General features: G+C 35.6%; 1 protein-coding gene across 1 annotated transcript; it reads right to left on the reverse strand.

Annotated features, from left to right (window-relative positions):
- Window positions 1-15791: 15791 nt before the first annotated feature.
- On the reverse strand, window positions 15792-21081 carry il1rl1 (interleukin 1 receptor-like 1). Its single transcript, XM_059561296.1, has 8 exons — window positions 20929-21081; window positions 19823-19976; window positions 19680-19748; window positions 18590-18713; window positions 18310-18443; window positions 17995-18132; window positions 16593-16757; window positions 15792-16508 (listed from the first exon to the last, which is right to left on the reverse strand). The coding sequence occupies exons 1-8, from the start codon at window positions 21028-21030 to the stop codon at window positions 16123-16125; spliced, it is 1272 nt and encodes a 423-aa protein (XP_059417279.1). The 5' UTR covers window positions 21031-21081; the 3' UTR covers window positions 15792-16122.
- Between the last annotated feature and the right edge of the window lie 6074 nt (window positions 21082-27155).

A 27155-nucleotide genomic window follows, 5' to 3' on the forward strand; every position in this document is an offset into this window, starting at 1 on the left:
TTAAAACTACAAAGTAATTCAGTCAAGAGCAGTGAGTGATTTTCTTTCATTTTCTTGGATTAACATTACAGCAGCCAGTCGCTAAATTAGGCGCGGTCACTTTAAGAGAAGATGAACGCATCCAATATAATACACATCCCATTTTTTTCCTCAACTGTTTACTTTCACTTAAGAAATAACTGACAGTGTTTTCGAGCATAATTTCCAAGGTGGTTATTTTGACATATTTTGTATGTATTTGTCGGCACAAGAGCAAAAATAAGCAAATTCGATGTTCAAGAGATTTTAGACGCCTTTCTCTGCGTGAGCCCTGAACACCAGAACACCGCGGTACTGAATTGGGCTCTTTCACATCTTTTTGTTTGTTCAAACTGCGATTTGTATTTGTTCGTTCAGGTGCAGGAGGAACTTAAAGGAGAACTTCGCAGAAGACCGCTCGGTTCAGTGTCGCTGTCTGTGATACGCGGCTCTCTCTCTCGTGCGCACCGAATACAGCGGACGTGTAACCAGCTACACTGTTCAGCTTTTCCGCGTCTTGTTTTTGGATGCTTTAATGTTTAAATCGACATGCGGCAGGGCTGGACTGGGACAAAAAATCGGCCCGGGCATTTTTGCACAGACCGGCCCACTATGATCATTAAACACCACCCATCTTTGTACGCCCTTAATTATATGCATACCAACTCCTATTCATTAAAACCACTAATGCCATGTAATGAGTGAGTATAGGAACGAGTGAGAGTTAACAGATGAAATAAGTCAAAATTTTATATTTATTAATACAGTTGAACTATACTCCACAGCGGTGAATCCTAAAACAAGCTATAAGCTCAGGCATAGCAATACCAGTGTTTCTTTTCTGTTAAAACTATGGTGGTGTGTCCTCGGTCCTTCTAGGGGGGTTCCGCATGACCCCCCCCCCCCCGTGAGAAAATTTTGTGCATTTTAATGTTAAATTCATTAATCTGGTGCACTTTGAGAGTTCAAAATTAAAAGCTCCAACCCATATTCAGTGTGCAAATTAAACAAAGAGAAATTCAAACCTCTTTTAGTTACAGTGTCTATTTACATTACACCTATAAATAGTTATAATATTAATCCAATGACAGTAATAGCCATATTTTGTAAAACAAATGCACAAAAAAATAAAGGAAACTTTCTTAATTAGTTGTACCAATTTCTATACTTGAAAGAGATAAGCACATGATCTTTTATTTTGACGCAAACTGCATCAAGCTTTTATTTTGGCGGAAAACATGGTTTACAAACGCCTCTTATTAAATTTCTAGTGAATTGTGGTAATCGTCAACTATGCAGATGTGGAAATAATCTACACTCATGACATGGCCTAAGGGTGTACTCACACTAGGCACGGTTGCCATGAACTGGGCCCGAGTACGATTGACATGCGGTAAGGCTTAAAAACACGTGAAAAAGATAAGCTTTCGTGACGATGCACAGCAGTGGCCCGTCAAGTGTCCTGAGCATCTTTTGACAATGACAATGACAATTTATTTATATAGCACAATTAACTACAACTTCCGTCGACCAATGTGCTTTCCATTAGGCCATTAAAAACAGAGAAAAAACACACAACAAACAAACTGAAAAAATTATAAAATTGTACAAATATCTCGTCAGCCAAATGCTTTTGAAAATAAAAATGTCTTTAGCCTGGACTTAAAAATATTAAGAGAAGAGGCTTGTCTAATGGACAGTGGCAAGGCGTTCCAAAGCCTGGGGGCAGCAATACAGAAAGCACGATCTCCCCTGCACTTAAGCCTCGACTTTGGGGTAAACAATAGATCCTGGTTGGAAGACCGAAGGGATCTAGTGGGTTTATACTCGGTCATTTTAGGCTGGCCTCAGCCAGTCAGTTATATAAAATATCAAGGTGAAAGTCATCATAGCTTGCTTAGACCCAGCTCCCAACCCAACTTTGAGAATAGATTAACAGCAATATTTTTTTTTATCGCCTGATAAGAGTCTCACGTTAACGCAGCACGTTAACGCCGATAACGGCCCACCACTAATATATATATATAAAAATGCTGTTTAAAAATGAAATCTATGTTATCATGCTAAGGAGCTGACTGAAAGCCGGCGACTCCACAGTAGAGACAGGCTGCATGTTTTCAACAGTTTCACCTGTATGAGAAAAACATACAGAGAATCACTTAAGAGACTTTGCTGTAGACCCATTCCACATAATAATATTCATTAAATCTGTATGTTAACACGTAGGAGCTTGCTGCATGAATCCGTGAGTAGACTACAGTTTACAAATCCATGGGAACGGATTGCGAAAGTATTTTTAAAGGTAACGGACAATGCACCATATGGTAACGGTAACAGAGTTAATTTATTTTAAAAAGTAATGTGTTACAGTATACAGTTACTGTCAAAATTCATGCTCCGAACTCCCAAACTGACTCAAATGATTCGCGATCCCGCTCGGAACTCACGAACTGACTCAAATGATTCACAAACCCGCTTTGAACTCCAGAACTGACTCAAATGATTTGCGAACCCGCTCCGAACTCCCGAACTGACTCAAATGATTCGCAAACCCGCTTTGAACTCCAGAACTGACTCAAATGATTCGCGAACCCGCTCCGAACTCCCGAACTTACTCAAATGATTCACGCTCCGAACTCCCAAACTGACTCAAATGATTCGCGAACCCGCTCCGAACTCCAGAACTAATTAAAATGATTCACACTCCGAACTCCCGAACTGACTCAAATGATTCGCAAACCCGCTTTGAACTCCCGAAATGATTCAAATGATTCGCGATCCTGCTCCGAACTCCCAAATTGACTCAAATGATTCGCGATCCCCAAACTGACTCAAATGATTCGCGATCCCGCTCCGAGCTCCCAAACTGACTCAAATGATTCACGCTCCGAACTCCCAAACTGACTCAAATGATTCGAACCCGATCCGAACTCCCAAACTGACTCAAATGATTCGCGATCCCCAAACTGACTCAAATGATTCGCGATCCCGCTCTGAGCTCCCGAACAGACTCAAATGATTCGCGAACCTGCTCCGAGCTCCCGAACTGATTAAAATGATTCATGCTCCGAACTCCCGAACTGACTCAAATGATTCACGCTCCGAACTGCCACACTGACTCAAATGATTCATGCTCCGAACTACGATAACGGCCCACCACTAATATATATATATAAAAATGCTGTTTAAAAATGAAATCTATGTTATCATGCTAAGGAGCTGACTGAAAGACGGCGACTCCACAGTAGAGACAGGCTGCATGTTTTCAACAGTTTCACCTGTATGAGGAAAAACATACAGAGAATCACTTAAGAGACTTTGCTGTAGACCCATTGCACATAATAATATTCATTAAATCTGTATGTTAACACGTAGGAGCTTGCTGCATGAATCCGTGAGTAGACTACAGTTTACAAATCCATGGGAACGGATTGCGAAAGTATTTTTAAAGGTAACGGACAATGCACCATATGGTAACGGTAACAGAGTTAATTTATTTTAAAAAGTAATGTGTTACAGTATACAGTTACTGTCAAAATTCACGCTCCGAACTCCCAAACTGACTCAAATGATTCGCGATCCCGCTCGGAACTCCCGAACTGACTCAAATGATTCGCAAACCCGCTTTGAACTCCAGAACTGACTCAAATGATTCGCGAATGATTCACGCTCCGAACTCCCAAACTGACTCAAATGATTCGCGAACCCGCTCCGAACTCCAGAACTAATTAAAATGATTCACGCTCCGAACTCCCGAACTGACTCAAATGATTCGCAAACCCGCTTTGAACTCCCGAAATGATTCAAATGATTCGCGATCCTGCTCCGAACTCCCAAATGACTCAAATGATTCGCGATCCCCAAACTGACTCAAATGATTCGCGATCCCGCTCCGAGCTCCCAAACTGACTCAAATGATTCACGCTCCGAACTCCCAAACTGACTCAAATGATTCGAACCCGATCCGAACTCCCAAACTGACTCAAATGATTCGCGATCCCCAAACTGACTCAAATGATTCGCGATCCCGCTCCGAGCTCCCGAACAGACTCAAATGATTCGCGAACCCGCTCCGAGCTCCCGAACTGATTAAAATGATTCATGCTCCGAACTCCCGAACTGACTCAAATGATTCACGCTCCGAACTGCCACACTGACTCAAATGATTCATGCTCCGAACTCCCAAACGGACTCAAATGATTCGCGAACCCGCTCCGAACTCCCGAACTGACTCAAATGATTCACGCTCCGAACTACCAAGCTGATTCAAATGATTCGCGATCAAATGACACCGCCAGCGCTGCTATTGGCTTAGTTCTCTAATTTCATAACATTTACTGAAATTAAGGTATGAAAAGTATGTTGTTAACAAATAAAATATCAATATTTCCATTCCGAACTGCTTTCCACGTCGAAACATCCACGAACATAACCAGGTGAGCAGATCACTCTCTCACTATTTGATTGCTCTAGTCTTTATCCACTCATCATAATCCTCCACCAATCAGAACACACGAGGACTCTTTGACCACAGCTGCTGTGCTTCTAAAGCTCTTGCAGCAGCTCAACACTGGTTTTCTCTGAGGGGGTCGGATCACATCAGATTGTGGTTAATCTTGCAGATCATGACTTATATCTACTCTTCCTCTCCCTGCAGTTTGGTAATATAAAGATTCCTCCTTTGAACTCCTACCTCTTCTGTGGGTTTTATTGTTCTGGGTCTGAATTTGGGCTCCTGGGGTCTCTTTTTTAAAGAACTTTCTTTAATGTTCCTATTAATGTGCTTTTATGCGTTATGGTCTATACAAACACAAAGTAAAACAGAAAGTAGCTAATTTTTAAACACTATTTTGATGAAGTCTGACCAGCACAAACTGAATATTGTATATCACAAGGATTTCTGAAATAAATAACAAAACACCTGAATAATATATTCAGAATCAAAAACTAAAGTGGCTTCTTCATCATAAAAGCTGTTTTGTTGAGCTCTTAAAAATGTTCCTTTCACAGCTTAAGTATGAAAACTGTCAACAATGGACAACATAACACAAAACATTTTGAAATAAATAAATGAAAGCAATCTGAATTATTCAGAATCAATTTCGAGAAACATACATACATATATATATATATATATATATATGTATATATATATATATATATATATATATATATATATATATATATATATATATATATATATAAATAAATGCTTATTTCCACTTTGAGAAACTCGTGTTGCTCTCGCCTTGACTCATCATGACTGCCGCACATACTTGAATAAACGGAAACACGCCCACAGTGCGTCTTCGTGTTTACAGTGGTTGGCATCCATCTACAATGCGTCGCTGCTGCAAACAGGTTAAGCTGCACTTCAGTCAAAATTAATAATTTTTTTAAAAAGTAACAGACAATGCACCATATGGTAACGGTAACGGAGTTAAATTATTTAAAAAGCAATGCGTTACAGTATTAGTTACTGTCAAAAGTAACTGCGTTACAGTAACGCGCTACTAATAAACCGTTACTGCCCAACACTGCTTATAACACTGTTGGTTTGACTTCAGCTTCTTAGGACAAATTCTGTTCTTGAAAGAAAGGTGCAATTGAAATATCGATCTTTTTTATGTTTGATGCTATCACTAATAAGGCATATAAAGCAGACATCATCCTGAGACACATATTTGTCCTTGTAACCCTTCACATTAAAATCTGACTCTAAAAGCTTTAAAACATCATTAGCTGATGGAACTGAAATAAAGATAGGAATTAGACCAGAGGCATGTTGTGTTACTACATTCCTTCTGCAAATCACTCAAAGCTTGGATAGTCACCAGTCATCTCCCAACTCTTTTGTCCATTCGCGTACAATCCACAAATTTCTTAAGTAGTTTATAATATTTCAATTAAATTAAATTCAATTCAAGTTTATTTGTATCCAGACTGGAGCTTGTGTAAATCCTAGCTACCACGGGATTTCAAAACATAGAAACAAATAGACATCATTAGCAAAGCTGCTGATCCAACAAAGTAAAATTAAATTAGTTTAACCCAAGCTAATGAATAAGAATGCGCATTTGATCAGATGCAACTACACTCACAATTTAAGAGATACATTATTCGAATGCTTGGCGAAAGAGATGCGTTTTTAATCTAGATGTAAACAGAGAGAGTGTGTCTGAACCCCGAACATTATCAGGAAGGCTATTCCAGAGTTTGGGAGCCAAATGTGAAAAAGCTTTACCTCCTTTAGTGGACTTTGCTATCCTAGGAACTACCAAAAGTCCAGCGTTTTGTGACCTTAGGGAGCGTGATGGATTGTAGCGTGGTAGAAGGCTAGTGAGGTACGCAGGAGCTAAACCATTTAGGGCCTTATAGGTAAGTAATGATAATTTGTAACCAGTGTTGGGAAGGTTACTTTGGAAATGTAATAGGTTACATATTACAAGTTACCCTGTTTAAAATGTAATAGTAGTGTAACTTTTTCAATTACTTTATTAAAGTAATGTAACTAATAACTTTTGAGTACTTTTTGATTACTTTTCTAAATTTGTGAAAATTAAATAATAATAAATAAAAGCATATATATCAATTCAAATACAGTTATCTAATAAGCATGTGTCATATTCTGTATAATAAACTCCTGAAACATTGGTGTTTTTTCAACTGCTGTCTCTTTGTATATGATATGATGATAGTTTTCTCAAAATAAGTAAAATGCACATGAAGTGACACAGAGCAGTTCTAGAAATTATGTTTATGTGCTAGTGTACTCCTATATTGAGGCGGCAGAGGTTGAAAACACTGCGAGCTTCAGTAGGCCTATGTGTAGTAAATGAAACCATGTCTTTGCCATTAATTTACAGGAGGGGCGGACTGGGAAAAAAATTCAGACTGGAAAATTCAAACTCATACAAACAAATTCATGGACAAAACTATTTTTTGTATGGACCTGACATAAAAAAGGTTTAAATCTTTAATTTGGGGACATGCAAAATAATTAAAAGTTATCTCCTGAACTGCACCTACACTTCCATTTTTCTCTTCAGTCTCTTTATTTTGCTCTGTTATCCATCTCTCTCATGACTTTAATACTCAAGATTGAACAAAACTATACTTTACAATACAATACTCTACAATACTACAATATGTTTATAGAAAAATCCTAATACTGTACACGAGTCAGGTTTTTCCCTTACAAAAAATTACCATGCTTTTATTAGCCTATATAAAAATACAATAACCTTGTTTTGTTTTTTATTTTGCAAATGGATTTGTATTTATTTTTAAATAAATAAATTTGTAAAATAATTTTACATTTTTGGTTACCACAATTAAACAATAGTAAACATTTTCTCTGGTCTGGTTAATAATAACGTTTATAATAAAGATGTCCTTTATATAGTATTTTGAGTGATGACTGGTGAGCAACGTGCTGCTGCTTGATCAAATAAATAAAAAAACAAAGACAAAAAAGCATCTTTACAGATGAAACTGACCTGAAACCCTGAACAGTAGTTCTGCTTCTATGCTTCTATGCTTCTATGCTTCTATGCTTCTCTCTCTCTCTCTCTCTCTCTCTCTCTCTCTCTCTCTCTCTCTCTCTCTCTCTCTCTCTCTCTCTCTCTCTCTCTCTCTCTCTCTCTCTCTCTCTCTCTCTCTCTCTCTCTCTCTCTCTCTCTCTCTCTCTCTCTCTCTCTCTCTCTCTCATTGATTACTCTGAGTCTGATCCAAACCGTTTGGCGGAGGCGCGGAGAGCGCGCGAGTCATGACTAACACTTCATGACTTTTTAGAGATTTAATTATTAAATGGCGGATTCACAAATGATCGCTTTAGTACATTCGGCAGGGAATTGTCCCGGTTCTCCCGGTGTCCAGTCCGCGCCTGATTTCCACAGACACGCAGAATGCAAGTCATATGTTGCATTTTTGGAGCTTAATATTCACAGACACTAGTCCATGTCATGTTTTGATTCAAGTGTACTGACCTACTTTTGATATAGTCATCCAAAATGTGGCACATCCCGTCCGCGTTAGGCATTCCGTTTTTATGATTGGATTCTATGAACCAGACTGATTTTCCGCATCCCGGAAATTATTAGGGCGTATGTCTCATAATAGTCAGTGCAATTTGGGAAAGAAATCAGTTAAATCTGTATGTGGATGTGTGTAAATATTCAAATGTAATCCCCTTTGTAATCGTTAAAAATTTCATAAGTAACTGTAATTAAATTACTCATTTTTTCTTAGTAACTGTAACTAATTACAGTTACATTAATTTTGTAATTAAATTACGTAACGCCGTTACATGTAACTAGTTACTCCCCAACACTGTTTGTAACTGATACGGAACTTAATAGGCAGCCAGTGCAGAGACTGTAAAATTGGGGTAATATGATCATATTTTCTTGACCTGGTAAGGACTCTAGCTGCTGCATTTTGGACTACCTGTAGCTTGTTTATTGAAAAAGCAGAACAACCACCTTGTAATCTACAAGATTCTGTGTAGTGTTTTTTGGTCCAATAATTAATATCTCTGATAATATATTAATATATCTATCTTATCCGAATTTAATTGGAGAAAATTATTGGTCATCCAATCTTTAAAATTTTTAACACACTCTGTTAGCTTAGATAATTTAGAGGTTTCATCTGGTCTTGTTGAGATATATAGCTGAGTATCATCAGCATAACAGTGGAAGCTAATTCCGTATTTTCTAATAATATTACCAAGGGGCAACATGTATATTGAAAATAGAAGGGGACCTAGGACGGATCCTTGTGGCACTCCATATTTTACTGATGATAAATGAGATGACTCCCCATTTAAGTAAACAAAATGGTAGCGATCGGACAGGTAGGATCTAAACCATCTTAGAGCCTGCCCTTGAATACCTGTATAGTTTTGTAATCGATCTATGAGTATGTCATGATCTAGGGTGTCGAACGCAGCACTAAGATCAAGTAAAACTAGAAATGAGATGCAGCCTTGATCTGACGCAAGAAGCAGGTCATTTGTAATTTTAACAAGTGCAGTTTCTGTGCTATGGTGGGGCCTGAAACCTGACTGAAATTCTTCATACAGATCATTTTTATGCAGGAAGGTGCTCAATTGAGCAGACACAACATTTTCTAAAATTTTAGACATAAATGGAAGATTTGAAATAGGCCTATAATTTGCCAGTTCACTAGGATCTAGTTTTGGTTTCTTAATAAGAGGCTTGATAACCGCCAGCTTGAATGGTTTTGGGACGTGACCTAAAGATAACGACGAGTTAATGATATTGAGAAGCGGTTCTTCGGCTACAGGTAACAGCTCTTTTAGTAATTTAGTGGGTACAGGATCTAATAAACATGTTGTTGGTTTAGATACAGTGATAAGTTTATTTAGTTCTTCCTGTCCTATATTTGTAAAGCACTGCAGTTTATCTTTGGGTGCGATGGATGAAACTGAAGTGTTAGACGCTGTTGAATCTACATTCGCTATTTTATTTCTAATGTAATCTATTTTATCAGTGAAGAAATTCATAAAGTCATTACTATTTAACGTTGGACGAATATTTGAATCAGGTGGCGTCTGGTAATTTGATAATTTAGCCACTGTGCTAAATAAAAACCTTGGATTGTTTTGGTTATTTTCAATGAGTTTGTGGATATGCTCTGCCCTAGCAGTTTTTAGAGCCTGTCTATAGCTGGACATACTGTTTTTCCATGCAATTCTAAAAATTTCAAGTTAGTTTTTCTCCATTTGCGTTCAAGACTACGAGTTACTTTCTTGAGAGAGTGAGTATTACTGTTATACCATGGCACAGTAAGTTTTTCTCTAACCTTTTTCAATTTTATGGGGGCAACAGCTTCTAATGTATTAGAGAAAATAGTGCCCATGTTGTCAGTCATTTCGTCTAATTCATGTGTATTTTTGGGTACAAATAGCAGTTGAGATAGATCAGGCAGGTTATTTGCGAATCTGTCTTTGGTGGCTGGAACAATAGTTCTGCCCAGACGGTAACGCTGAGACATATAGTTAATATCAGTTATACGCAGCATGCACGATACAAGGAAATGGTCTGTAATATCATCACATTGAGGTACGATATCTATAGCAGTAAGATCGATTCCATGCGATATAATTAGATCTAGTGTATGATTAAAATGATGAGTGGGCCTGGTGACATTTTGCTTGACTCCAAAAGAGTTTATTAGGTCAGTAAATGCAAGTCCTAATGCATCATTTGTATTATCAACGTGAATATTAAAATCTCCCATGATTAGCGCCTTATCAACTGTAACTAGAAGGTCTGAGAGGAAATCTGCAAATTCTTTTAGGAATTCTGTATACGGCCCTGGTGGTCTATACACAGTAGCCAGAGCAAGAGATGCATTAGATTTATTTTGCATGTCTGACAGTGTAACATTAAGCAGAAGTATTTCGAATGTGTTAAACCTGTATCCTGTTTTCTGGGTAACATTGAGAATATCACTATATATTGTTGCAACACCTCCACCACGACCAGTCTGACAGGGCTCATGCTTATAACAGTAGTTTGGTGGAGTAGACTCATTTAGAACAAAATAATCATTTGGTTTTAGCCAGGTTTCAGTCAAGCAGAGTACATCAAAACTATTTTCTGTGATCATTTCATTTACAATAATTGCTTTGGTTGTGAGTGATCTAATATTTATGAGCCCAAACTTTAAAGATTGTTTTTGTTCATTTACTTTACATGTTTCTGGTTTAATCACGATAAGATTTTTTCTAGATCCTACATTAAATTTATATTTTGACCTCACTATTCGGGGAACATAATAGTCTTAATAGATTGTACAGCGCAAGTACTTTTATCATTTAAGCGGGTGGAACAATAGTCATCATAATAGTTATTAGAGAATTGTCTTACTAGTCACATGGAGCGAAGTGTCCTGGAGATGTTGTCAGAGAGCAGCTCCGCTCCGATTCTGCTGGGGTGTAATCCATCAGCGCGAAACAGCCTAGGACGCTCCCAGAAAAGATTCCAGTTATTAACAAATAGCAGTTTCTGTTCTTTACACCATGACAACAAACATTCATTTAAAGCAAAAAGACTACTGAACCTTTCGTGTCCTCGTCGATACGTGGGCAGTGGTCCTGACACGATGATCGTCGCCGCGGGCGTCGTGCTGCGAACCGTCTCGATCAGGCTGCTGAAGTCCCTCTTCAGCGTCTCCGTCTGCCGCAGCGTGGTGTCGTTAACCCCGGCGTGAAGCACGACCGCTCTGGGGCTCTCGTCGGCCTTTAGCATCGCGGGTATCTGTGTAACGGAGGCCAGCGAGTAGTGCTGTAGACGCTAGTGGCTGTAGCCATTTAGCCTCCTTGTTAGTGCGTGCGCCTCCCATGCCGGAGACCCGGGTTCGAGCCCCGCTTGGAGTGAGTGCGAGGAGTGGTGGAGAGGACCCGGGAGAGAGGGGTTACATTTGCGCAGAAACATCAAGAACATCAAGAACCAGGGAAACAATGTGTGTGCACTTTACCTTCGGCTAACGTAGCATGGATGTGTCGGACGATGGAGTCTCCGATGATCACAGCGTCGCGTCCTGTCTCGCGGAGGGGTGCAAAGTGGTTCCGTGTGGAGATCTCGAAGACCGGAGGGGGAGAAGTCGTCGCTCGCGTCCTGGGTGCACAGGGCCTGTGCAGAGAAACACACGGAGTAGACGTGGTAGGACTGTTAACAGCACGCTGTATACTTACCCCGGACTTGTGAGCGTCAGCCCGAGATGATTCCAGCGCGGCTTTCCACTCTCTCAGCTGGGCCTGCCTCACCTCCAGGTCGCGAATCTGCTTTCCCACGGCCTCGCCTGCAATCAAAGGTAGACATTCATCCGCCATTAAAGCAAGTAACAGTGAGTACAGCAGTGGTAATGTGTGTGAATAGAGTATTATCAATGTAAGCGCAGTTAGCAGCAACCACGCCGCTGATGCTAACGGGCTATAAGCTAATAGCGGACCCAGGAGCTCAAAATAAAACTAGTGATAGCGAGGCGCTCTGATTGTTTTTGTTGAAGAATACAATAGAGGATATATTCACACGTTATATAAATGGAAACGATGGTGTATAGAATTTATTTTTAAGATAAAAATAGTTGATAAAAAGAATATAGTGACGGAGCTCAAACGCAGTACGGGCGCCAACAACAAACAGGAAGTGACGTATCATGACTGAATATTTTTTCAGTCTTTCAAAATAGCCAACCCTCTGACATGTGGAGTTGCCTCAACACAGCCTTGTAAAAAATGTAAATTTTTTTCCCACCTTCGGTCATCTCGTAAGTTTTTCTTGAAAGGCTCGCTAAACAATAAATACATTTTCATAGCTGTCCTTCAGAGTTCCTATAAAAGAACCCTTCCATAGCTTTGCGAGCTTCTCCAGTTTTCACGTTATACATCTTCTCACTCGCTAGAACTGATTTACAATCAATAAGTGCTGTGAAAGACACTTTCCAATCAATGAACTTCAGAGGATCACCAATGAAAGTTGTTGATTCTGGAACAGCTAGGGAGTTTACTATTACTTTGGCTAAATTTTCTTTTTGTTATCAGCTTTGCTCCATCCTTACCGAGTTATATCGCCTCTCCACCTCTTCATCTTTAAGATTGCTTTCACAATTCAATTGTTGTGGGCCTTCACTCAAGCTGCGGCTACTTAACTTCTGTATCTGCTTGTAGCATCTGCAGCTTTGTCCTTTCTTCCTCTAGTATTGGTCACATACCTATTTCTTTCTGTATTGTCTCTGCTAGCATTCTTGCTTCATTCAGCTTCCAGACATTCTCCATCTAATGACTGCGAATTTAATGGTAAAGACTGTAAAAATGCTACAGTAAAAACCTGTTAAATGGTTAATGGTAAATTCTCCCACATATTTATGGTGAAAAACTTTCTTGGACATTGCATGTAATTTTATGGTATTATACCGGTTTTGGAAGTGAAAAAGACAATTTACAGTGAATAACCGTAAAATGCAATCCCGGAATTTCATGCGTTATATTTCAAATTTTATGTTTTTTTGTTTTAGTTTTTTAACTAACTGTTTCTTTCTTATCAGTTTAGTATATTAGGGTTGTATGCTACACTTAATGTTGTTAAATGAATGTTTATTGCATTATTTATTTTTCATGTGTGTTATCATGACGGTGTTTAGTGTTTGTGTGAATGACACTGTGCACCTTCTATATATGTTTTTATTTAAAAGCTGCTTGTAATGGACTTTGGTTCATCATGTGACTTTCTCACTACCTTACAAAGGTACAAAAACAGATTTAATTACTTCGATAGGTTGGTATATTAACATTATATCAGTTAACTAAATTACGGTATTTACCTGTAAATTTAAGTTAAAACGGTAATGTTTTTACCGTAAATTTTACAGATTTTTATTATTTAATTTTTTTACAGTGTATATAATCTGGCTTGCTGATTGTGAATTTTTGCATAGCCTTAATATCCGCCTTCCTCTCTCTTTCAAAGCTTCTTTCTTATGGACAGAGTTGTAAAGTACATGAAACCCATACTTGAGTGAAAGTACAAAATACTGTACAATGAACATTACTCCACTACAAATTACAGATGAACTCTTAGAGTATCTGATTATAACAGTACTGTACTTAAGTATTTTACTTATACTAAATATAAGCTCAAAGATGCACTAGTCAAAGAGACATGGCAGGCAAACAGTTGATTTATTTTCAAAAACCACAAAAAAATTGAACACCTCAAAAATGTAATGTGTAATTGCAACACTCATTACAAATGCAGTGGAGTAAAGAATAAAGATACTTATTCAAAAATATAGAAAACGTTGCTAATATCGTAAAACAACAGTAAAGTAAATTAATTAATGACATACACTCAAATACATTTACACGTTTGCTTATGGATCAACAGTTTCTATTTGTTTCTATTTCTGCAGTCTCTTGAGTTGATTGCGATGTAAGGGAAGCATACTGGGTGACTCCATCTTTTCTGTCCTTTAAAATCTCTTAAACTTTCACATCTATAAAGCTTTCAATTTAGACAGAATCAACTTCGCTGTCTGCTTTCGGTAGTCTTTTAAAAGCTTTCTCCTGCTTCTGTGCATCCTGTTTATGCACAGCCCTTATCTACCATTACTTTTTATCTTGATTTTACATTTATCTTGATTGCACTACCATTTGCTCAACTTTGTCTTTTATTTCGTCTGTCTGCAATTTTAATCAATAACCTACTCACATCAGATATATATCATATGGCAGTCCTTGACAAAAACAAAACTAAATTACTAAAGGTTTTTTAAATGAAAATATAAAAATTAACATTACATCAAAATATTGACAAAAAGTATAATCTAGGGGTTATCAATATCAGTAATATATATCCATACTAAAATAACACACTAATATAAACACAGTAAAAAAATTAAAATAAAGTAAAGATAAAAAATACAGTATCGTAAAATATATATTTTTTGTGAATTCTGTCCTCCAAACTAAAATTACAAAAAATAAACATTTTAATAAAGTTAAATATAAAATAAATAAACATGAGAAATTAAGACAATTTTCATAAACAATAATAAGAAAATAAAGATAAAATAAATACAATATCTTAAAATGGGATATTCTTGTGAATTCTGTCCTCCAAACTAAAATTACTATATATATATATATATATATATATAAACATGATGCTGAATAAATGAAGAAATTTTCATAAATTAAAAATATAAAACATATAAAAGATAAAATAAATACAGTATTGTAAAATGGGATTTTTCGTTTTTTTTTTCCTCCAAAATTAAATTACGGAAATAATACAATAATTATAAAATAAAAAACTCGCCTCAGAAAAAATCCTGGCTATTATGTCCGTCTAATCAGTGCTTGAAGTAGAAAAAAACTTCCAAAACTTATCCCCCCAAAATACAATAAACATATAAAAAAAATTTATCATTTAAAATGTGTAATATAATGTACAAAGCTGCCATACCAAACAAGACCAAAGGGGGGCGCCAAAAGACCACTTTACCTGCTGACTGTACATGGTTATGGAGTCATTTTCCCGCCGTATATATACAAAAAAAATTTACGTTTTGCAAAAGAAAATAAAAGTTTTGCAAACGAAAATTAAAGCATTGAGGAAAATAAATTAGCTTTTTGCAAACAAAAATTAAGAGTTGCAAAACATAAAAGAAACGCGCGAAAGCAATTATTTTGCAATACATATTTTCCATGGTCATATCTATTAATTTATTTGCAACGCTGCTTTTATTTTGCGTGTCAGTCCTTTGCGCTTCACTTTTCTGCACATCTCTCTTTGTGGCACTGTTTTGACGTGGGGGCGGAGTCAAGGGACAGGGGCGTGTACAACATACCTCCCCGGAAGTGACGTCATCGGCCCGAGACGCAGCTCCCTGATCCAGGTCCTGTCATGATGAGCAGAGGCTTGCGAGTGGATCGGTTTTTTTTTATTAAATAGCATTAAAACATTCATGTTTTCGTTTTATTTACTTTATTAACAAATGTATATGTCTATTAGCAGCGTTGGCTCCAGTTAAAGAAGTTGTTAACATGAACATCTTCTGTTTATTTCTCTCGATGTGCACACTTCTATAGCATTAAAATGTGTATTGTTTCATTTGGTTAACTGCAAATGTTTGTTTAAAATCTCTTAACTTGTGGGAGGACGCCAGCACACAGAAGCGTTCTTTGCTCACAAAAAGAAAAAAGAAAAAGAAACTAACACTAGCTTCTCTAATCTTTTTTTATATTCTATGTATTTGTTTTCTTTTTTATTTATTATACAATTAACAAAAGAAAAAAAGGCTTTTAACACTAGCTTGCTCTAGTTTATTATTTTCCTATTCAGTCTTTTTATTTTATTTGATCCGTTTTAGTTTTTTTTTAATTATTATATGGCTCATATCATTTTAAAACCCTTGCTATGTGTACTGCGTTCAGCTAAATGAGACTTATTATAGCACTTGCATATCATCTTTTGATTGCTTCCATTGATAAAAGCATCTGCTAAATGACTAAATGCAAATGAAAATTAATTTCTTAAGTTCTTCTCATGAACCCGAGATGCATCTCTTGCATCAAACAAATAAACCCTGACATTGAAATGATGCCTTCAGTGATCCCCTCCTCGAACTCCTCTGAAAGGACGACACAACAGGCATCTGATATCGCACTCGTTTCCAGAACCTGGAGTTGGGTGAGGATTCGCCGTCTCTCCACAGTAAAGGTGAATTCTTACAGAGCAGATGTTGCAGTCCGAGAGGCAGATGTGTGTAGTCCTGCATCTGTCCCAGCTGGATGAGAATCACGCCGGTTTCTCCTTGGACCAGAGCCTGATGGAGCCCTACCTGCAGATCATACGCTTCAGGAGAATCGCTGCTTTTATCTGTACTCGCTCCTGGTGTTAAAACGATGATGAGTCTCCGGCTGAGCTGGATCTCCGTTTCAATCAGATTCATGCAGTCTGGTGAAGAGATGACGGCGAGAAACAGACGTTATAGGATGCATCACACATGAATGTGTGGATACAGTAAGTAAAGAAGCGTACCTTCGCCGGGCAGATCATCTCTGCCGTGAATAAAAAGTTTAAAGCCGTAGTAGCTTTCCAGCACTGTCAGCAGAGATCCATTGACAAAGTCACACACAGTTTTGCTTGTGGCCTCATCCAAGTTGTTTCTCTGGTAAATCACATAAGCGTCATATAGTTTCCCATCTGTCAAAACACACACACACACACACACACACACACAGAAAAGAAGATATTCTTACTTGGTTTTCAAGTACAAAAATCAATGAATTAGTAAATCATGATAAATTTTTAAGAGCAAAATTACTTTTTTGTTCTGAAAAACTGAAAACATGAACAAAAATGATCTGTCAATGGGGTCAAATCTTTTTTTAGTGAAGTGAAGTGACATTCAGCCAAGTGTGGTGACCCATACTCAGAATTTGTGCTCTGCATTTAACCCATCCGAAGTGCACACACACAGAGCAGTGAACACACACACACACTGTGAGCACACACCCGGAGCAGTGGGCAGCCATTTATGCTGCGGCGCCCGGGGAGCAGTTGGGGGTTCGATGCCTTGCTCAAGGGCACCTAAGTCGTGGTATTGAAGGTGGAGAGAGAACTGTACATGCACTCCCCCCACCCACAATTCCTGCCGGCCCGGGACTCGAACTCACAACCTTTCGATTGGGAGTCCGACTCTCTAACCATTAGGCCATGACTTCCCATATATATATATATGGGAAGTCATGGCCTAATGGTTAGAGAGTCGGACTCCCAATTGAAAGGTTGTGAGTTCGAGTCCCGGGCCGGCAGGAATTCTGGGTATATATATATATAATATATATATAAAATATACTATAATTTCCATTTATTTAATTTACTATTATTTCCATATACTACTTTATATCTATTGTAATTTTGTTTCTGAAGTAAATTTATCTTGATTTATTGATCTGAATGTTTATATATTTTAAATTCAAATACATTTACTTTAATTTAATAAATATGTCTAATTAAAATATATAAACATTCAGATCAATAAATCAAGATAAATTTACTTCAGAAACAAAATTACAATAGATATAAAGTAGTATATGGAAATAATAGTAAATTAAATTAAATTAAGTTTAATTTAATTTAATTTAATTTAATTTAATTTAATTTAATTTAATTTAATTTAATTTAATTTAATTTAATTTAATTTAATTTAATTTAATTTAAACCTTTATCCAAAGCAAAAATTTTCGCACACACACACATGCGCATATACGCGCACGCACGCACGCACGCACGCACGCACACACACACACACACACATTATTTGGATATTTTAGATGTATATAAACAATATATTTTAAATTTAATGCATATAATAATTCAAATATTATCTATTATTAATTCAAATGTATTCAGATATTTATAAAATATTATCTGTTACCCTCTTTCCTGTAGAGCTTGACAAATATCTGCCTGGAGAACAGCACCAGATCCAATGCAAACCACTTCAACCCTCCAGCGAGCAGCAGGAGAACAAGAAAGGTGCAAACGCACACCACAATCACAGAGAGCACTGATTCTGAAATAAAACATCAGAAACAATTTTTTTAATATTAATATAAAACCAGAAATCTTTATGAAGTGTTTTTTTTTTTAATCCAAGTATTAAGCAAGACACATTACTCACAAAATAAAGCATAAAATATGCATAAAAATACATAGCACATATTTTGGGGTAAAATAATTCGATTCTCACCTCGACTCTTCAGAGTGACTGACACAAAAATCACTTCATAAGAGTCCTTAGCTTTGCATCTAAACTCAGAACGGAGGTCCGACTCAGAAACTTCAGTAATGTTTAAAAGTGACTGAAGGCTTCCATCAATCTCTCTAGAGAAAAACAGCACTGAGTATCTGAATACTACAAACACTACAGCAGAAGTCGGCTTTAGTTTAAATATGTCTAATTATTTTGTGCCCTATATTCTGAAAACCTAGTGTATTGTTATAGGTAGTTTGTAGAAGGAGATTTCCACCTGTTTTTCTGCTTATATCCATCCACCCCACGCAGACTGATCCCATTCTTCTCCCAGCGAATAGAGCACACTGCACACACAGACTGCCCAAAGTAGACTGAGCAATTAAGGATCACTTCTGAACCTGAGAAACAAGAGCAATCAAGGCTTTCAGATGATAAATCTTCACAATGAAAACATGCAGACGTTTCGGTGCATAAAAGAACAGCACCAACATTGACCCGCAACAAGAATAATGGTTCACCTTAAGATGCTTTTTTTTTAAATGATGTGTCTATTTTTCATTAACATGCCTGCAACGTGTTGTGGATTCGAGAGAATTTACATTAATTTATGCATTTACAGACACTTTTATTTGAAGAAATTATGCATAGGAATCAAATATCGCTATAGCACCACACTCTACTGTTTGGAGTTCAGGAAAGTAGACAAAAAAAATAAATAAAATTAATATAAATATTTTTGGGAAACATTTCATAATACTTTAAAATATTTTTTGTATATGTTTATTTTTTAGAAATTGTGAGACATTTTTGGTGAGTGAATGTTTGGTGAATTACTGTATATTGAATACAGATTAGGGTGAATTTGATCCTGTGTGTAACAAGCGATTTGTAAACAGAGTTTTAACATGATAGAAGGGTTAAGAAATAAAAAGCGAAAAATATTATTTGAAGAAATGCATGCTGTGTTGAAGATGTACATTTGTATAATCTAACATTGTGCATTTGGAAATCGAACCCTTGACATTGGTGTTGCGAGCACTGTACTCTACTTTTAGAACTTTAGGAAAGTGCACATATATAAAAGAAAATCTAATTTAAAAAATCTAAGTAGCTGTTTTTATAATGTTCAAATTTTGTGAACTAATAAAATGATTAAAAACCATTAGTTCTCATGTTGATTTTTTATTATTATTCTTTTTTTTAATATCTGAGAGGTAGCATGCTGTTTTGTTTTAACATGTTTTTTTATATAGTGTTATTTTTGGTTGTACAGAATTGTACTGAATCCAATTCAGGTGGCACACACACTTTTTAAAAAATAAAACAGGACTATGATGGTAACTGATTTGAATGTGTTTCCTCACCCACATCAGTGAACACAACCGAGTTATTGATGGGCAGCGAAAACTTTGGAGAACTAATGATGGTCTGTTCTATGAACAAGAAGAAGATTGTGTTAGAAACGGTCATCTATCACAGGTGAACCACAGGCCAGTGATCAATCTACCTTCGATGATAATGTTGCGATATCCGGAGGAGTTGTGTTTTATCCCGTGATGCTCCCACGTGCAAACACAAGTGTAAATGCCCTCGCTTTGTTTTGAAGAGTTGCGAATACGTAAAACAGGAGCTGACTCTTGGTTTGGAATAAGAGAGAAATTCTGCCAAAAAAGAAAACAACTGTGATGAAGTACATGTAAACCTAACAGTGTAATTCTCACTTTCCATGATTAGTTAATCGCATTTCAGTTCTTCAGGATCAAATAGTTTCATATGCAAAGATGTTGGCCAATCACAGCAGTGGATAATCGCAACTTTTTATGTCACAATTTGGACCCTTTTCTCAAAATTATATTCTTTTTCAGAATTACGAGGTGTACACAGAATTGCAACTTTTTCTGAGTTCATACATCATATTTTTTACATCTCTTTTTTTGTTTTGTTTTGTTTCTGTCACAGAATAAAAAACTAAAATAGGTTGTTTTTCAGACGTTTTAAATCTGACTTTTTTTTTATTTGCAAGTTTATATCTCACAAATAAAAAAATTCTTACAACCGCGTGTCTTACAAATCTGACATTTGAGTTAGAGTTAATTTCTTGCAAATCAGATTTTTATTACTATTTATTTTTTTTTTTTTTATATTTCTTGATTATTTCTTTTTTTTTTTTTTTAGAATTGCGCTACAGGAAAATAGTCAAGATTATAGGATAAAAAGTCACAATTGTCTTTATTAATATATATTTTTTTATCCCAAGGCAGAAACAAGCTTTCATAGACTTTAAGGGATAGTTTAAAGTAAAAAATGCAATTCATGACCCTTTTCAGCAAGTGACTTTTTTCAGTAAGTGACTTCATTCGGTGTTTAGCAATATGAGTGAACATTTTAATTTTATATAACCGACATAATATTACACATAATATTTGAAGGGTTTGCTGGAGTCAACATGAAATTCTGTTTCTGTAATGTGAAATATTTCCAAGCAAACAGGAAATTCTTCTTGTGTAACATCAGTGATCCGATCAAATGTTGAGTAATCAGCATCTCTTGCTTTAAAGTGACTCATACACTTTAAACATGCAGTAAAATGTATCGAACATCACCCAAACAGACCTTATACCAGAGGAAAGAGCCTTGCTGTTCTTCTTCGTCACAGACGGGACAGTAGATTCCTGACACCACCTGTTCTGAAGGTGTTTCATACAGGAGATCCATGCTGAACTCCTCATAAACCACAACAACAGTTTCAAATTCATCACACACATCGTCTTCATACCTACAGGACAACACACACATTCATATCAGCCACTAGTGAAAACACATTTTCCTGAAAACCAAAATGTTTCACGGTTTCCTGCGAAATATGAAGCAGTTTTCAGCAATAATATAAATCATAAATGTTTCTAGAGCAGCAAATCAGCATATTAGAATGATTATAGATGATCATGTGACATTGAAGACTGGAGGAATGATGCTGAAAATACAGCTGTGCATCACAGAAATAAATTACAGTTTAACAAATATTCACATAGAATAGAGCTGTTTTGATTTGAAAAAATATTTAAAATTTTTTACTGTATTTTTCATCTAATACACGCACCTTTAGTGAGCTGAAGAGACTTTTTTCAAAAACACACAAAAATTTATCAACCCCAATTTTTTTAATGCTATTGCACACAAATTAAGTAAAAACTAATTCTAATGTTGAAAATGCATTCATTTTTTTTAGGTGTGATGACTTTTGTAGTTCTAGTTTCTAGTGTGACGACTTTTACTCTTATAAATACTGGGTTATTTCAACCCAACTTTGGGTCAAATTTGGACTAGCCCAACTTTTGGGTAAAAAATTTAATGTAAAAATTTTACCCAATGGTTTGGGTGTTCCATATTTGACCCAACATTAAATTTTTAGGTGTACTGTCCCTTTAAATATTTAAAGGGACAGTACAACGAAAAATTTTAATCCTGTCATCATTAACTCATCCTCATGATGCTCCAGATGTATGGATTTCTTTCTTCTGTAAAACACAAAATAGCACTTCAAATTTGGGATTGTTCCTATAGCCTATATTAAATGACTTCTGAAAACTTGGAGTGTCGTGCTTAAGTCAAATGCATTCATTTATCATGAGCATTTGCATTTTCTGCGTGGTTTGGAGCAGGTTTGGAACAAAACGGATGAGCACTGAGAGCTGAATGGATGTGTGTGATCACCAGCGTGTGATGTATCGTCCCGTGTCGTTCAGGTTTAACCAGAGGATGTATAAAACAGACTGGTGGAAATGGACGCGATTGCTCTCCTCCGTCCCGATCTGCTCCATCTGCTTTGTTCTGCTGAGGTTTCTAAACCAAACATACGAGCTGTTTTCAGTCTGTCTAAAGCAATTTATATTCGGACAGGGCAGATATAAGGATTCTCCAGCTCTCACTTGCAGTTTCGTCTCTTCATCGAGTCTTTCACACTGAACTGAAAAGAGAGAAACATGAGTTTTAATCCAGCTGTTGTGTTGATGTCTGAAAAACGTACTGTTGACAAGACATGTCATTTTTCATTTCCAACCAAAAAGCATCCCAGCATCTCATTTTAAACTAAAATCCATCGCTCAACATATATATGCTAATATGAAATTTTCATGCATATGAAGATACCAGAATAGGTTCAGTCAGGGCCAACAATATTTGAATGCTTTTGAATATTCAGTTCAATAATACCCTTAAATAAATACATTAAAAAAAAATTTTTGACAAAATATTTTTTCTTTCTTTCTAGACTAAAAAGTATCTCAGCATCTTTTTTTTTTATCTAAACGTGTCCTTTTGTCAACAGTACAAATATACATTTTATTATAAAAATAAATTAATGAAAACATGTTTATTAATTTGTTTATTTTTGGACAAACGAAAGCTACGTTTAAACTTAAAATCTGATTTTTTTAGACTATTTATTACCATGATTTAGGAATACCACTAACAAATAATAATAATAATAATAAATATTATATAAATATATTGGGAAATCCCACACAGACAAATGTGACTTTAGAGTTAACACGCGGGAACAGGACAAAACAAAAACAACGTCGGAAAGAGTGGATTAACTGACTTGGAAAGCAGGATAGAAATGGTCCTATTGGAAGACTTTTCAATGAAATTCATCGAAACTCAACTCAATCCGAGCCATCTTCAAGAATCGACTTAAAACACATCTCTTCCATCTTTATTTGACCCTCTAACTTTAGCACTCACTATGCTAATTCTATTCTTTAAAAAAAAATTCTAACTAGCTTTCTAATCTTTTTGTATTCTATTCTGTTTTCTTTTTATTTATTATATTATTTAAAAGCCTTTAAGCTAACTGAGACCTGTTATAGCACTTGTATGTCATTGCTCTTTTGTTGTTTTTGATTGCTTCCATTGTCCTCATTTGTAAGTCGCTTTGGATAAAAGCATCTGCTAAATAAATAAATGACTAAAATATAAGAGATGCATGAATGGCTTTCACTCATTTACGGTCCAGTAAAATCAATAATGACTGCTTTGTTAGTTAATAGTTAGTTAATGTTGAACTAGTGCACACTTTACAATAAGGTCCACAAATTCTCTTAATAAATGCTTTATTAATGGTGAGGCATGTTAATAAACAGTCTAACAACATGAGAAATATTACCAGTTGATGTTTAGATGGTTTCCAAGTTTATCAATAGCCCAAATGGGGAGTTAGTATTGCCTTTCCATTTCGTGTTAGCTGCTAAATAAATGTATGTGTATATACTGCATGTAGGGTTATTAAATAAGGCTTATTAAATAAAGCTGTCTACAGGCATCATTCATTGTTAGTTCATGGTTACTTATGCAACGTTAAATAATTAAGTTGTTATGATGTGAAGAGAACAGATGTGTTGTTAATTTTTAGTTGATTTTAACTAATGCATTAACCACATCGTTAACTAGTTAATCTGTTAATGTGAAGAGATGCATTAGTAAATGTGTAAATTAACATTAACACAATATTATTCAAAAACACTAATATCTATTTTATAAATCAATCAGTCATAACATTTTTATAATGTGCTAATATGAAGTTCATCTTACCCATGGAGTTCAATGCATATGAAGAGACCAGAACAGATTCAGTCAGGAGCAAAATTATCTCTAACATCATAAATACAAGCAACAAGCAAATAATCTCAAAGTTTAAAGACTAAAACCTCAGTTTATATCTATTTTACTATAACTCAGCACTATATTACTGACTCAAAAAGAAAAGAAAGTGAGGAATCTTTATATCTGCATATGTATCGGGCTCAGGATGAGTTTGAGTGAAGCTGATGTTATTTCAGTTATTTGCAACTTGTGTGATACGAGAAGATGAAAGAGGATGTATCGCAATTAACTCAACTCTTCTATCTATCACATAATCTTCACTTTATCTCACATTCTTGACCTTTTACTTTAGAAAACAGGATATCGTCAAAAGAGATTAAAGGGATCAGACTAGTCTAAACATCTTAACATTTTAAGGTTTACATTTTGGGCCTATAAAGTATCAATAATTACTTTATTACATTAATATTTCTGCATGTGGAAAATGCTTTTATCCAAAGCAACGTTGCATTCAAGGCTTCAATAAAGGCTTTAAGTTGGACAATCCCTTAAAAAAATATTTAAATAAAAATTAAATTAATAAAAAAAAATGAAATATTAATACATTAATGTATAAAAATAAATGCAAATGTAATTGTTTTAATCAAATCCAGTCTGTCCTGCTTCTATTTGTACAGATTCACAGGAATAATCATAGGAGATCAGAATCATAATTAACTTTGTTCACCAAGTGGTGCAAACACACAAGGATTGTGTGGTGACATGCAGTGATGTATCTAACGCAAAATTTAACACGGCTCAAACTGAACATTTTCTAGCACTCCAAATTATTTTCACTAAGAACAGATCGTTTAGATACTTAGACATGCTAGAGGACAGTTTCTAATAGATGTTTGTTATTATTTGCATCCATTGTTGTGGAGTTTAGGTGGCTGAACGCAGCCATGGTGACACATTCAGAGCTCATTCGTATGAATTTAACTGGAAATGAATCAAGGTGAAGAATCAACCAACATAAAAGCCACAAGTGCAAGAACTTCCTGTTTTCTCTTTAGTGCAGAGTAAGGTGATCCAGCGATTTTCGACATGACGTGGAGTTGAAAACCCCCTGAAATGATGGAAATCGCTCACGTCAGCCTTATTGCTCTCAAAACATGCAATAATTACATTTATCTTTCATAATAGTTGCAACAACCTGTTCTTACCTTAATCTTTTAACACAATCAGGTGTGAGAAATGTAGCAACTGATCTAGATAGCAAGTTCTACCAACAATAACTAAACAAATAAATAAAATAGAAACCTTTGATGCTGGCGTGACAAAAGCCTTGTTTGAAAGTTTTAAATAACTTTGAAAAGCTTGAAGATTTTATTTAATGAAATGTTATTAATATGTTATTGCACATTACTAAAGCAAGGTTCTAGCATGATCTAATATGCTGCTAACAAGTTTTAGCACATTGTTAGCATGATTTAGCATGTTGCTAAGATGATTAACACGTTAACTAACATATTTTAGCATGCTTTAGTATGTAGCTAACATGTTAAAATCATGATTTAACACATAGTTGGCATTAATTAGCATGCTACTAATGTGTTATAACACTTTGCTAGTATGTTTTAACATGTTGCTAGCATGATTTAACATTTATGTATGTTTTACTACGTTGCTAACATGAATTAGCATGTTGCTAACATGTTTGAACACTTTGCTTATATGTTTGAACATGTTGATATCATAATTTAACGTCACTAACATATTTTAGCATGTTTTAGTATTTTGTTAACATGTTAACATCATTATCTAACACATTGTTAACATTAATAAGCATGTTGCAAATGTTTTAACCCTTTGCTAGTATGTTTAAACATGTTGATAGCATGATTTAAAATGTATGCATGTTTTAAGGTTGCTAACATGATTTAACACCTTGCTAATGTTTTATCATGTTGATAGCATGATTTAACGTGTCACAAATGTTTATTTTGCGTTTAGTTGGCATTAATTAGCACACTGCTAATGTTTTATAACACTTTGCTAGTATGTTTTAACATGTTGCTAGCATTATTTAACATTTATGCATGTTTTACTACGTTGCTAACATGAATTAGCATGTTGCTAACATGTTTAAACACTTTGCTAATATGTTTTAACATGTTGATATCATAATTTAACGTCACTAACATATTTTAGCATATTTTAGTATGTTTTTAACATGTTAACATCATGATTTAACACATTGATAACATTAATAAGCATTTAACATTTAACCATTTGCTAGTACGTTTTAACATGTTGCTAGCATGATTTAACATGTATGCATGTTTTAATATGTTGTTAACATGGTTTAACACATTGTTAAAAAGTTTTAACACATTGTTAAAAAGTTTTAACACATTGCTAACATGATTTAACACCTTGCTAATGTTTTAGCATGTTGATGGCATTATTTAATGTGTCACAAACATGTTTATTTTGATTTAGTATGTTGTTATCACATTAACATGTTCCCAACTTTATTTAACAAATTGTTTGCAGTAATTAGCAAGTTGCTGACATTTAACAGATTGTTAGCATGAATTATCCTACAGGGGCGGAGTGTGGGGTGGCTAATAGGTCTTAAGCACCGAATGTTGTCAAAAGCCCCGAATCTTTTAGTTTTTTTTTTAAACTACTTCAACTTTGGTTCATTTCCTCTCAGTCTTTCAGACTGGAGCAGCAAAAAATGTAACAAAAGTTCTATTACCGTACGTGGTGGTGGGCGATAATGCATTGCGCATCACTCAGCTTGTTTGCCAACTGCCAATAAAAACTAACGAAGAAGAATATAAATCTTCTTTGTCGTCATTGTCATCAGGGGCTGGTGGGCTTTTTATCTTAAAAACGAAACGAGTAAATATTATCATTTTCCAAGATAGTGTATAGATTTTTAGCCATTATATTATCTCAAACAGCCTGAAAAATAGTGCATTTAGCTGAAGTAAATGGGAAAAACAATCTCCCAGGGGGAGAATGCCCCTGGACCCCCCTAGTTTTGGGCTAAACCCAATGAATGAATTAACACACTAACATCATGTTGCAACATGATTATTATAAGCATGTTGCTAGCATGGTTTAAAGTGTTGCTATTTTAAATAGAACATTGCTAACATGATTTAACTAATTGACAACATGAATTAGCATATTTGTAGCTTGATTTAGCACGTTGTTAGCATTTATTAACATATTGCTAGCAT

This window comes from Carassius carassius, chromosome 11 (genome assembly GCF_963082965.1).
Source record: "Carassius carassius chromosome 11, fCarCar2.1, whole genome shotgun sequence".
Lineage (NCBI taxonomy): Eukaryota > Metazoa > Chordata > Actinopteri > Cypriniformes > Cyprinidae > Carassius > Carassius carassius.